The following is a 13427-nucleotide window of genomic DNA, read 5'->3' as shown; positions in this document are numbered from 1 at the left end:
GGTAGATGGACAAAAATCGGAGGCCTGCAATATAAATGCTGGGGTCCCTCAGGGGTCAATCCTGGGCCCAACTCTCTTCCTGATCTACATCAATGACCTCCCTAAACACATACTTAAATCATTCGTTGACATCTATGCTGATGACACAACCATCTACAGCAACACATCAAAGGCTGTAAATGACAAAGTTCTCTCTGATTCTCTCTCCTCTGATCTCGAGCGCGTGGTTCAGTGGGGGAAGATGTGGCTAGTTACCTTTAATGCATCCAAAACCAAACTCCTATCCTTACATCATCAACGCTCTGATCCCCATCTGGCATCAATTGTGATGGATGGCTCTCGTCTGGGTGAGGCCCCGTGTTTTGACAAGCTTCTGGGTTTGACCTTTACTCCTGATCTGAAATGGAACACATACATCAAGTCTGTTGCCAAGGTCGCTGGAAAGATGGTGGGATCCTTCTACCGCTCCAGAAGATATCTCACTACTGATGCAATTCTCTATCTATATAAAAGCCAAGTACGTCCAAGGATGGAATACTGTTGCCATATCTGGGCAGGAGCTGCCAAAAACAGCCTATCATGCCTTGACAGAGTACAAAATAGACTTCGTGGCTTAGTGGGGGATGCCCTTTTCTCTACCCTGCAACCCTTCTCTCACAGAAGAGACGTTGCGAGCCTATCCTTGTTTTATCGTTATTTTCATGGCAGGTGCTTGTCTGAACTCCAATCCCTGGTCCCCCCTCGCCAATCTTTCACGAAAAACACCCGTCTAGCTGAATCCACTGTGAAAAATTTCCCCCACTCTATATCTGTGCCTAAATCAAAATGCGGATTCCATGAACAAAGCTTCTTTCTTAGAACTGCACGCCTGTGAAACTCTGTTCCGTCTGCCTGCTTCCCTCCGGACTACAACTTGGATGTCTTCAAGTCTAATGTTAACAAATTCCTAATGAACCGCCCCCTTAAGTAAACACTCCATCAAATCTCCACACTAACGTAATGTACTTGCAATAACCCTTATCCCTGAGTGGCTTCCGGGCCTTGATAAGTGGTGATCACTGTGTAAAAAAAAAATATATATATATATATATATATATATATATATATATATATATAAAATACACAATGGTATTATTTATGCTCATAATCAATTACCAGCCTATCAGCATATTCAAATCTATAATAGCAGAGTTGCACTTCAAGCTATATATTTTCTTTTTCCTTTGTACCCTCTCCCGAAAAAACTCATCTGTTATTGCATTTGTCCATTCTCATAAATCTTCTATCACAATATTAGGAAAAAAAAATCAATCTATAAAAATGTCTTATTTGTAAACATAAAAAATAGGCTTTATTTATAATTATAGAATTGAAAGTTGCAAATAAGAATTTAATAATTTACTCTCAAAAACAAGATGACTTCAGCGAGCTTCTCTTTCATTGCAGCCCTTTGGTCTGTCCTGATTAGCCTTAGCACTGAAAACAAACGTTCAACACTCACTTGTGTTGGAGGAAGTGCTGCTGCCAACATTGCAGATTCTTTCCTATCGCAGAGTACTGCTTTATAGCTTCATGAACATTTAACTTAGACTTTCTATCTAGTTGTTCTACTTGCTGTAATGAAGCATGAAAGTCTAGCTTGAAACTTGCTAAGGCTTTATTCACTGAAGATAGCGTTTTAGCTGTTTCCTGTAGCTTACACCGCTTTGACCTTGCTTTATGATCTTCTTGATCCAAAAGCTTTTCAAAATCCTCTTCATCGCAGGTTCCCTCTAAGTCTGTGGCTGAAATAGTGTCTGGAAAACGATTTTAAAAAATTTTTTTTTTTTGGGACTTAAGGAGTCGGAGTCGGATAAAAAATTCCGACTCCTAGTACTTTTAGAATCCGACTCCGACTCCAGCTAAAACCTCCGACTCTGCAACCCTGGTCAGCACCCCATTCATAACAATAGTGAATGCCAATAATTTTCCACTAATAGAAGATTGACACAATTATATGGGTGCAGAGTTCTGTAATAATCTTTCACATTTCTTTACATTAATATCATTTCTTTACATTAATAAATTATTTCTTTACATTAATATTATTTCTTTACATTAATAATTATGAATACTAAGTTAGCCTAAGATTTTTAAAGTTTTCAGAAAATAATTACCTCCCTTGTTATAATTTGAACTCTCCTGTTTCTTTTTTTTTTTTTTTCCTGTTTCTTTCTTTTTTTTTTTTTATAGTAAAACTCAATTTCGAAAACTAATTTCTTTAATAATTCATTTTTTACCTTACCGTTTTACATAATTTTTTACTATGTTTATTACTGTCACCTGGCAATTAGATTCCATTGGTTTTACTTGAAATTCAATATTTTGATTTTTTAATTTCGCTCTTATAATGAAGAAGAACCAAATTCAGGTATCAAAACTATGTAACATTTAATAGCAAATTTGCAATATTCAACGACTTACTGTAATTTCTTCGATAACACCTGACTCCAACTTCCTGGGGCAGCACAAAGATCCACAACTTTCTTTACTCCTACAAAGAATAGAAATATTATTTCTCAATATTCAAATTTACTAATAATAATGTGATAATAGCAAGCAATAATAAAAAAAAATATCTACCAAATAGTTAATTTTTCCATCCCAGCAGATCACAAGGTAGAAAAACGAAACAACTACATGGAGCTTTCCAAAAAACTGAAAGAAATATGCAACATGAAATAATGTGAATAATTATAGGAACACTAGAAACAGTTTTGAAAAGCCTTCAAAAAGTACTAGGAGCAATTAACATCATAAAAAAAAACTGCCTGTGTCGTATCAAGAGGGCCAGCTCTAACTGCCCTCCCAGGGTGTGGCGGTGTTGGTCGCATAGAATCAGATTTGTTCCTCGCGCGGGTGTACAAATCTGGCAACCACTAGTTTAAAGTGCATAATACACGTCTTAATATTTGGGAGGAAAAATAAGAATTACTTCCTCTAAAGATGCTGCAGTTGTGATGGTGTTGCTCCGAGGAGTAAATGTAGGATTTTATTATAACAACTAAATGTGTCTAAAATGTTGTTTTAAAGTATTAGATAGTGCCTAATAGTCTAGACATAATAAATTTGTCAGTTGTTGCAAATCTATGGTACTTTGGTCCAGAGGAGAATTTCTGCAATTAAAATATTATATATGGAGATATTCATTTTTTTTAAGCAAGTAACAATACATGCAGTTGAACTCTCATTCTTCGGGACAAGATCAAAGTGTAGTATCTGTTCTTCAGATGCTGCACTTCAATTTCTTGTTCTCTGTCAGTGGAGGAGAAATCCTTCACGACTGAGCCAATTTTAATTTTTGTTCCTTTTCTCCACGTTAAAAAACGACCCTGGTGTCTAACTCTGTCCCGTGGGGAGGCATTGTAAATAGGAACAATACATGCAGTTTTTCCCTCAAACTTTTCTAACACGATGAAAATACTTCCCTACAAGCATGTATTTGTGAGATCAAACTTTCATAATTATGGAAGGCCCTAATAGTTATAATCACGTATGTTTCTCCAACTCTCCTCAACACTAGTTAATTCTAATCAGTAGTGATAATGCCATTCACTTGTTTCTTTTAAAAATGTTTAGTTTATTTGTTTTGTTTTGTGGTATAGCAATTTTTTTTAGTTATTTAATGCTGAATCAGGTAATTTTGAACAAAAAAAAAAAAAAAGGTTTTATGTTACAAGTTGTTTATATCTTCAAATATATATTCATGAGGTTTGGTTTAGTTGTTTTATGGCATAGCAACCCTTTTTGGGGTTCAGCTATTCTGGTGAAGTTCTATACTTCAAGTTGTTTGTCTTTAAATATTTATTTATGGTGTTTGGTTTGGTTGTTTTGTAGAAGTTGTTTTGTTTTAGGGGGTTTGTATTACTATACACATAGATTCGAAAAAGTTGTCAAAAAACAAATATATAACAAATAAATGTTATCAAAGGCAAGATAAGTTACTTTTCTACCTAACTTGATATGTTTTCAGTGTTTTTATTTAACGTAACATGTTTATTTAGCTTGAAAAACATACTGTGTTTACCGATGTATTGGAAAATTCAAAATGGCACCCGACTCTCTCTTTAACACAGTAAGTTTGGGAAAAGGTGCTATAAATATAAAACTAGACAAAATACTGTTAGAAACTCACTCAATATGTTACCGTGACATAGGTTGACATATATTCGGTGGGTTTTTAATAGTATTTTGTCTAGTTTATTATTTATAACACCTTTTCCCAAACTTACTGTGTTAAAGAGAAAGTCGGGCGCTATTTTGAATTTTCCAATACATCGGTAAGCACTGTATGTTTTACGAGCTGAATAAACATGTTACATTGAATAAAAACACGAAAAATATATCCAGTTTGGAAGAAAAGTAACTTATCTTACATTTAACATTTATTTGTTATATATTTGTTTTTTGACAACTTTTTCGAATCTATGTGTACAGTAATACAAACCCGTTTTAGGATTTGCAAAATATTACCGAATTTTGCAAAGGAAAAGGGAAAAAAACCAATAACGTCAATGTTTAGTGCATTTAAAGTCAGGAAGCAAAGATCTTCAGACAGCCTGAATCTAGTAACACCAGGTTTAAAAACATGTTTTTCTTTCTCCTAAGTACTCAATGTTTTTTCCTTTATTTTTTTGTTACACATTTAAATATGCCTGACGCTTATTTAAATCGATATTTTATAATCTACAAGGCATTCCAAAAGTAATGCCTCCTATTTTTTATTGTGCTCGAATGGATCAGAGTAGATTGCAAATTGCATTGTTATGATGACTGAACTGATGCATTCATGAGCTGAAATTTTCATCACTCTGTTGTAGATATTGACGGTATGAAACTGTAATAAAGCAACTCCTGTCATGGGCGTGCATCAGAAGCAGATGTGTGTCATTGAATTTCTGGCAAAAGTACATTGAGAATGGGGGTGAAAATGTAGAACAATAAATTCTGGAGCACAAAAGGTTGCTTGTTTTAATGGTACCATTCCCATCTTTGTAACTCTTCAAATTTTGAGGTAAAAAAAATAGGAGACTTAACTTTTTGAATGACTCTAGTATGTCTACATTTAAGCCCAATTATTACTGCTAGTTTAGTATGATTAGATGAAGTATCACAAACCAGCCTAGAGTTTAGTGTGTAAATATGACTAAAAACGCAGTCAAATTCTCTTTAATTTTAATTTGTGATATCTCATTTGTTATTTACAATTATTTTGATAAAATTTAGATTTAAATAAAACTTAATTGTTTTTTTTTAATAAATACACACTTCTTTCTCTCATCTTATTAATAGTTTTCTTTTCACGTAAGTTACTATTTTCAGTGACAGACTATTTTTCCCCAATGTCTTAGTCAGATTAGTGTTAAAATTACATAAAGATATCATCAAAAATAAAAGATCTATTTAAGTTCAAAACCCTTCGGTGACTTTTTGGACACCTTGTATTTGGTGTTAACGCTGCGTTTATTGTTCTAGCCATCTATTATCATTCCTCTTTAACCAGATACAGTGTTGCAATGCAAGAATGCTGTGATGCAAGAGATCCAAACAATGGTTGAAAAGGCGAGTTACTGGATCACCATTTAATAAATATAAAGGTTTGATTTTTTTTCTGTTTTAAGCAATTTTAATGTTTTGAGTCAACTTGAGTTAATTTTTTTAGTCAACCAAAAAACTACTCAATTATAATCTGCCAGTTGTGCTTACCCACGAGTCTTTTTACTTCCACATATTCATTTTTTTTAACCATTTTTGTGATTTTATCAAATTATTTATTTTTAAATGAGACTTTAAAAGTTAAATATAATTATTAGAATATCGTTTGCTGATAAAATTATTAATTGAACCAAATTATCATAAAATCATACCTAATTTTTTTAAGATAATGTTTGAATCTCTAGCTTCCAAACAAAGTCAGTTTAAATGATTTTCTATTTGAGTTTAAAATTTTGAAGAGTTCAACTATTAATAAAGAATTTTAAAAATTGTCGACCTATTTACAAATAAACTGAAATGCGAAGTGGATTTAATTTTGCAATTAAATAATTATTTTGTTGCTTAATTTTGTTTTATTTTTTGCTTTTGGATTTCAATAAATATTCTATTAAAAATAAATGAAAAACAATTTTATGTATAACTATCAAAGTTACATTGACGACGCAAGAAATACATTTGTGTCATTTGAATTATTCAAACTACTGTTCTCATCTTGAGTGTTATTTTCACAATGTTTCAGTTGATCTAACCTACGACCTTCTTCAGGTATATTTTGTCGAACTTTCTGTCAATTTGCACATAATTTTGAACAAAACACTTTTATTTAGTACATGAGGGTAAAATTCTCTTTTTCAATCAGCCATGATTGAGTAGAAGTGCGATTATATTCTTTATCTGTTATGCCATTAAAATGGAATATCTTGCAGACAGACCATTGGCATAACAGATAAAATACTTGGTAAAAATTCAGTTGTAAATGATACTTTTCTGGAGGTTGAAGGTTCAATCCTCAATGCAGGTGATACTCAGAATACAGTTTAAAAGAAAGATTCCAGAGTTCGATAAGATACACCTGAAGAAGGTCAGAGGTTACATCAGTTGAAATGTTGTGCAGATAAAATGCAAGATGAGAACAGTAGTCTGAATAATCCAAATTATACGAATTCTCCATCCTCGTAGAAAACACTCAGAAACAAGAAATACACATGTGGACAAAGTTTTCTTATAAATTTATTTAGAGCTAGAGTTTGTTTTGAGGTTTTTTCTATTTTTCATTTCAACATTTTTCAAATAATTTTTTTCATGATACATTATTCACACATTTTAATTTTGAAATTTCTAAACAATTACTAGTTATGGAGAACAGCAGAATTTAGTTTTTTATTCTTTTATGCTAAACAAAACTAAAAGGAAAGACACTTACCATCAAATATTTTAAAATCATCATTTATTTGAAGCAATTTGAAAGCACTCCTTGCCCGCCATCCTTCTTCCTTGGCCAATCGATAATAAACATCCCTTTTATCTTTTGAGGAACGACCCATCGTTGATGATAATGATGACTGAAAAGAATTAGCAATGTTAATTATATTTTTAATGTATCATATTCCATATAAACAAAATATAAAATATAACAGTCCACATAAAAATATAACATGTTGCATATAAACAAAATATAAAACATATTCCATTTGAACAAAATATAAAACATCCATATAAACAGAATATAAGACTATAACATATTCCATATGAATAAAATATAGCATATTCCATATAGACAAAATAGAAAATATGGCATACTCCATAAAAAAATGATAAAATACAGTATATTTCATATAAACAAAATATGAAGGATGTAACTAGTTTAAATAGTTAATTTTAAATAATAATATTGGCAGATTTCATAATTAGAGTATAAAAAACGATTGTATGAAAGGTTATTGGGAGTTTTGAGGTCTTTTTTCTCAATGTGTCGATCATCAGATTACATGATGCTTTTTATTTTGCTAATATTAATTTGTTTCGCAATCGGGCTGATTTTTATTTTTCAAATATGCATTTGTTTTTCAATTTTTATGGATTTCATTCTAAATCTATTTTAAAAATATTCATTTGTTTTGTGATTTTTAAGGATATCTTTTTTTTTTCGTTTTTAAATATTATTTTGTTTTCTGATTTTTGTCAATTTCTTCTTTTTCTAATTTATAATTTGAAAATAATTTATTTTCTAATTTTTGCAAATTTATTTTTATTTTGCAAATATACTGACCTATACCAAAGCGGCACTAATCCTAAATGAGTTGAATCAGCTTCCTCTGGAAAAGGAAGTTTCATAGGAATATCAAATTCACAAATGGTCGCCAGTCATATGTATATTCCTATCAGGAGAGATGACGTGCTTGGTTTTTGCAATTCTTGCAGGAAAGTGTTGATGTCCTCCTACATACAGCGCCTAGTATTCCCAAATGGTCGCCCATTTAGTATTGAGCAGATTCAAGGTTGCTTAACTTTAGTGATCTAATGAGAACCAGTATGTCAATGTGCCATTTTGCCATATATATATATATATATATATATATATATACAGTGTATATGAGTGTATAAAGTTCTTCCAGTTAAATATTATAATAATTATTATTACAGAATTTTGATACCTCCCAGTAAGGCAGTATTATCTTCGATTTAACAGTAAATGATTATCATTAGTATTATAAAAATAAAATTAAAATAACAAACTCTATCAAATACGCTTAGTTTTAGTTGTACGTTTTACTTACAGATATTATTTGATTTCTCCAGTTTAATTCCCCCATTTAAAGGATATTATAAATGAGTATAAAATTAACAAAAGAGCACCTTATCATTTAATTGATTGAGTGGACTGGATTTAATAGATTTAAACAGAGTAAAGAATTTAAGAGGTAATTCGGTTAATTAGTTTAAAGGTTGATTTCAGCTTGAAAAACTCAAAATTTCATTTGCTTCTTCTTCCTCTTCCTTTCTTTCATTTTATTTTATTTTTCTACCTCTTTTTCTTTACCCAAGACTAACTTGACCTACCAAAATGGCTACTCAACATTTTTATAGCTTTTTATAGCTTTTGAACTTGTGTATAGAGGTCACTCTCTGCTATATATATATATATATATATATATATATATATATATATATATATATATATGTCTTCTCCCCCACCTCCATCCATCTCTTCATTTTAAATTTCTCTCCCCTCCACTATCCCTTTCTACCTATCCTATCTCACTAACATCTAATTCCAGTAATATCAAGGTCTCTAGTCAAAAAAAAAAAAAAATTCCAACCAGACCATAAAAATCTTTTCACCGGCCCATGAAGAAGAATTACTCCAGAAATATGCACAACTTGGATTTCTACTCTATGATGTGGATTACCCAATATACAGCTTGGATATCATTACCTTACTGCTTTAAAGAACAGTTACCTTGGATTTTACTGCGCAATTTGGAACTAAACCTTTATATCCTTTTCTTCAATTCCCCCCACCCCCGCTATGTGACTTCTATTTTAATCAATTTTTGATTATGATTTTCCATGTCTTACTGACTTTAGTAAATAGGGTTAATACCGTTATATCTAATTGCTAATATGTCTCCTCTGAAAAGATGGTAGGCATCGAAACCCTATAGGATAAGGAGTTAAAATTTCGAAAGTATTCTTTGTCTTACTTGGAATAATAAAAAATCCTTGATTTGAATAAAGTTTTTTTTAAAATTTCATTGAATCACTATAATTTGCTTTATTTGCTCTATCCTGTATATTGAGCATTTCCTATTTAGATGGGATAATACATAGAATATTACGACCAGTAATATTTTGTAAATCTTATAATCACAGCTGATTGTTGGATAAGTCGATTCGGAAGTATATATATATATATATATATTATTTCATAGTAATTGTTTATCAAGGGTCAGAGGCTGGTCAAGGATAAGTGTTAATGGGTATCATGATGGTGTAAACTGGATAAGTTAATTTATTTTAGAGGACGGTTCATCAAGAACCTGTTATGTTAGACTTATGCTATATATTTATATTTTGCAAATATTCAAAATTATGATTAAAAATTAGCATTTTTCAATACTTTACAAAATAAACTCTCATTTAAGCCTATCAATAACCTTGTTTGAATGGCAACTACTCTTTCTTTTTCAGTTCATTTGGATGTTTTTTTTTAGGGGGTGGGGACAAGCAGACTTAGGGTTAGTGGCATGGTGAAAGAAAGGGCATGTTTTTCATGAAGCAAATAATAAAATCAAACTGTAGTTCTTAAAAATATGATGATTGGCAAATAGGCCACAAAGAGCAAACCATCTAATATAATAATATATATGATTGACAGTTTGCACAGTTGGTCTGACTTCTTCAGAAATATAATTCATGATTGTTGCCATGTGGACATGAAAACAAAAATCAAACTAATAAACATCTCCATAAGTGATCAATCATAGTTCCCACACCACACACACCCTAAGTGCACATGGATAATTTGTATGGTGAACTAATCTGATCTGTCACCATTGCGGGGGGGGGGGGGGGGGGGGAATGAAAAACTAGTAAAATAAAAAATTGCCAGCCTCTTAGGAGCCAACTGCTTCAAGATAGGCACAATTTTATATAATTTGACGTTAATTTGTTTTTATCTTCAAATGATACTAGATAAGTCGGTGGGTTAGTATTTGTTGTATATATTACTAGCAGTGAGACCTGACATTGCCCGGGATTGAATGATGATCAACGAATGTTACACGTTTCCACATTTTTATTGTCATCAAAATCAGTTAAATCGCTCATTTTTCAATCAAATCGATTGTCAGCTCTAGCTGGGGACCCATTGTGGTGAACCAGGAGGAAGCAGTGACTCTACAATAAATTCTAGTCTACATTGCGCTGTAGAGAACACTGTTAACTTTATAAATTTATTTTTCATTGAATTAAAGTTTAAAATACAAAAGTCAAGTATCAATTGTGTGCTAAACAGAAACATTCATTTCAAGCACGCCCTTATCATATCAAAGAACCTACTGTTGATTTTATATGCTAGGCCTTACTGCTTGTGTGGTGATAATGACTTGAATTTAAGTTTATAATGAAAAGTCAAGAACTATGGGGCAGTTGTGTGTTAAACAGAAACATTCATTTCAAACGCACTCCTATTATATCAAAGAACCTTCTGTTGATGTTGGGCCTTTCGGCTTGTGTGGTAATAAAATTTCTCAAATGCACGTGTGATGTTAGGTTGTGTAATGTGTTAACTTTGGTCAAAATCGGATGTTCCTTCTTTCATCGTATTGTTTTGATTATCGATACTTATTGAAAACATTCCAATACAAAAGCTATCTAAGAACACTGCCAGGCACATAAAGTACCTTTGTGTGACATTTCATAAAAACCAGGTCAGCCATTTTCGAATTCATAGGGAACAAATCACACACACAAAGTTCCTTTTATATAATAGTAGAGATAGAGATCAAATATATCATTTCTAGATTTTAAAATTATTTGATACTTGTTGGACATTTGAGCATTTTATTTTTGGAAGCAATTTTTCTGTTTTCATTTCTGAAACTGGTCACTCGGAACAAATAATTCAAGAATTTCTATGAAAATGTTCAAATTTCACATAACTTCTTGGTAAAAACAAAGCAAGCTTACTACAGCAACACAATAACATAAGTTAGAACATATGTTATTTTTATAGGAAAAAAAATCTAAAATAAAAAAAAATCACAAAATATGTATATATGTTCAAATTCTTGTTTATTACGTTTTTATTTTAATAAATTCTGCATTAACATTCCAAACTGAGTTACTTCCATTATGTTTACGTTACATGTCGAAAACAAATATGGCAGATCTTTGTACCATGAAATAATGAAAATCCATGTTGTATGTAATAATGCAGTAACTAATTGCGACATAACAATAACATTGCTTATAATGAAATTTGACATAAAAAATAAGTAGATAACATTTTTAATGAAAATTAATTTTTGGTTTTCGTGGTAATATTAAAAAAAGCGTCTTTTTTTTTTAACAAAATTTAAACTTTCGTAATAAATAATAATAAAAAAAATCATTAAAATTTATAGTTTTGAAACTTTAAGATCAGGAGTTGCCTCCCCTAGTTTCGAATGGAGTTCTTCAAAAATGCAAATAAAAATTGTTCACAATAACTAATATGCACAAATGTCCCATATTTTCTTTTTACAAAGATTACAAAGTCAAAGTATTTTATAAAATCAGAATATATCGTGACGTCATTAAACATCCTCTCTTCACTTAGATCATTCCACCCCTCTCAATATCTAAAAAAAATATCCATGTACAAATGAAGTGTGCACTGTGACAAGCAAGCTAAATAACATCAAACTTTTTGTAGTTTATATGTAAACAAAGATTGAAAGTACAAATAAATAATAGCGAATTTTTTAAATTGTTATTTATTGCGTTAAAACACAAGATATGTAAATAAATGATACACCTACACATTAAACTTTAGAGAGATTTAAACGTTCGACTTGAAAACACAACAAAAATTAAATAAAAACAAATTTTAAAATAATTTAGGAAATCAAGCAAATTTTGTCTCCTTCATACTAATTACAATTGAGCAATAATTAATCAAAATCGATTATCAAGAAACAAATATTATTCATTTCATTTGCAGAACGAGTATGTTTTTAATTAGATGTTTTTTTTTGAAACATTTCATTGTTGAAATAAATATGAATTTTAAAGTGTAAAAATAAAAGGAATTAATGGCGAAATAATAACAGTTTGTGTAGGTGGTGAATTGTTTTGTTTCTTTACAGAAAAAGAAAAAAACACGACTAGGAACTAAAAATCGATATAGCAGCCCTAACAAGATTCTGTTGCGACACAAGAAGCACTATGTAGCATTTCGAAAATGTTTGAATAAGTAAATCTACTTCCAATTAGATTCTAATAAAACTAGCAATAATTTCGTAATAAAATTTAGTATAAATATTTTATTTTACCTTGTGTATTTAGAAATTATACATAAATCCACGTTTAAAAACAAAAATTCATTCATTACATTTTAGATTAGAAAAATTCTCGTAAAAAAAAAAACTATTTCATTTACTATGTGTATCAAATAATATTTTAATGAATGGAAAAATTACTAATAACATGACAATAGTTTAATGAATGGAAAATTATAAATACAACATTGCCAGATGACAATATTTTTATTATCTAATGTAAATATTGTAATCGCTTGTTCGATTTTAATTGAATCGTAATATTTAGAAAATAAAAAGAATGAAACAATAACAATAAAATCGACATGTTAAGTAAAATAACGTCTCCAAGTTTAAATGAATAATCGTATAATTTAATATAAAACCTTGAACACTCACAGTCGATTGTGAATACGAGTGGTAGAATATGTAGTGGGATTCAGACTTTTCAGTCTAATTTCAAATTATTTAAAGAGTTATCGCCCTTTTCCGGTGTTTAACAGAAATTATTCCCTTCCACAAAAAATGATTGTTGATAGTGTATTGCTGCCGGAAAATCATAACTTTAAATGAAAGAAAACCTAGCAGGGAGACTCGACTTTGCCCGGGATCAGCGAATATTCTATACTTACAATATTTCTACTGTCATCGAAATTGATAAAATCAACAATTTTTCGATCAAATCGATTTCGATACAAAACCTATCTAAGAAAACTCACAGGCACAAAGTACATTTCTGTGAATTTTTTTTTAAAATCGGCCCAACCATTTCGGAGTCTATTCGGAATGAATTTAGAAACGAACTCACACAGTGCTTTTTATATAAATAGAGATAAAAATAAACAAATTAAGTAATGTAAAAAAAAAAAG

General features: G+C 30.7%; 1 protein-coding gene across 4 annotated transcripts in view; it reads right to left on the bottom strand.

The window, feature by feature from the left end:
* Window positions 1-13092, bottom strand: part of LOC145291202 (tRNA (cytidine(32)/guanosine(34)-2'-O)-methyltransferase-like) — a 71612-nt gene extending 58520 nt beyond the window's left edge. The window contains exons 1-3 of one of the 4 annotated variants that reach the window (XM_080136794.1): window positions 12957-13092; window positions 6959-7097; window positions 2464-2533 (exon numbers count right to left, since the gene is read on the bottom strand). In XM_080136794.1, coding sequence (XP_079992920.1) covers window positions 2464-2533; window positions 6959-7079 — 191 coding nt within the window. In that variant the 5' untranslated portion in view covers window positions 7080-7097; window positions 12957-13092. Of the gene's footprint in view, window positions 1-2463; window positions 2534-6958; window positions 7098-7804; window positions 7979-8312; window positions 8364-8391; window positions 8490-12956 lie in introns of those variants that run through there. The other 3 variants (XM_080136811.1, XM_080136787.1, XM_080136802.1) reach the window with 3 other exon arrangements.
* Window positions 13093-13427: the final 335 nt, after the last annotated feature.

The sequence above is a fragment of the Euprymna scolopes genome, chromosome 2 (genome assembly GCF_053919585.1).
Source record: "Euprymna scolopes isolate OS-2025 chromosome 2, ASM5391958v1, whole genome shotgun sequence".
NCBI classification, from domain to species: domain Eukaryota; kingdom Metazoa; phylum Mollusca; class Cephalopoda; order Sepiida; family Sepiolidae; genus Euprymna; species Euprymna scolopes.
This window is presented reverse-complemented; position numbering and strand designations above follow the sequence as displayed.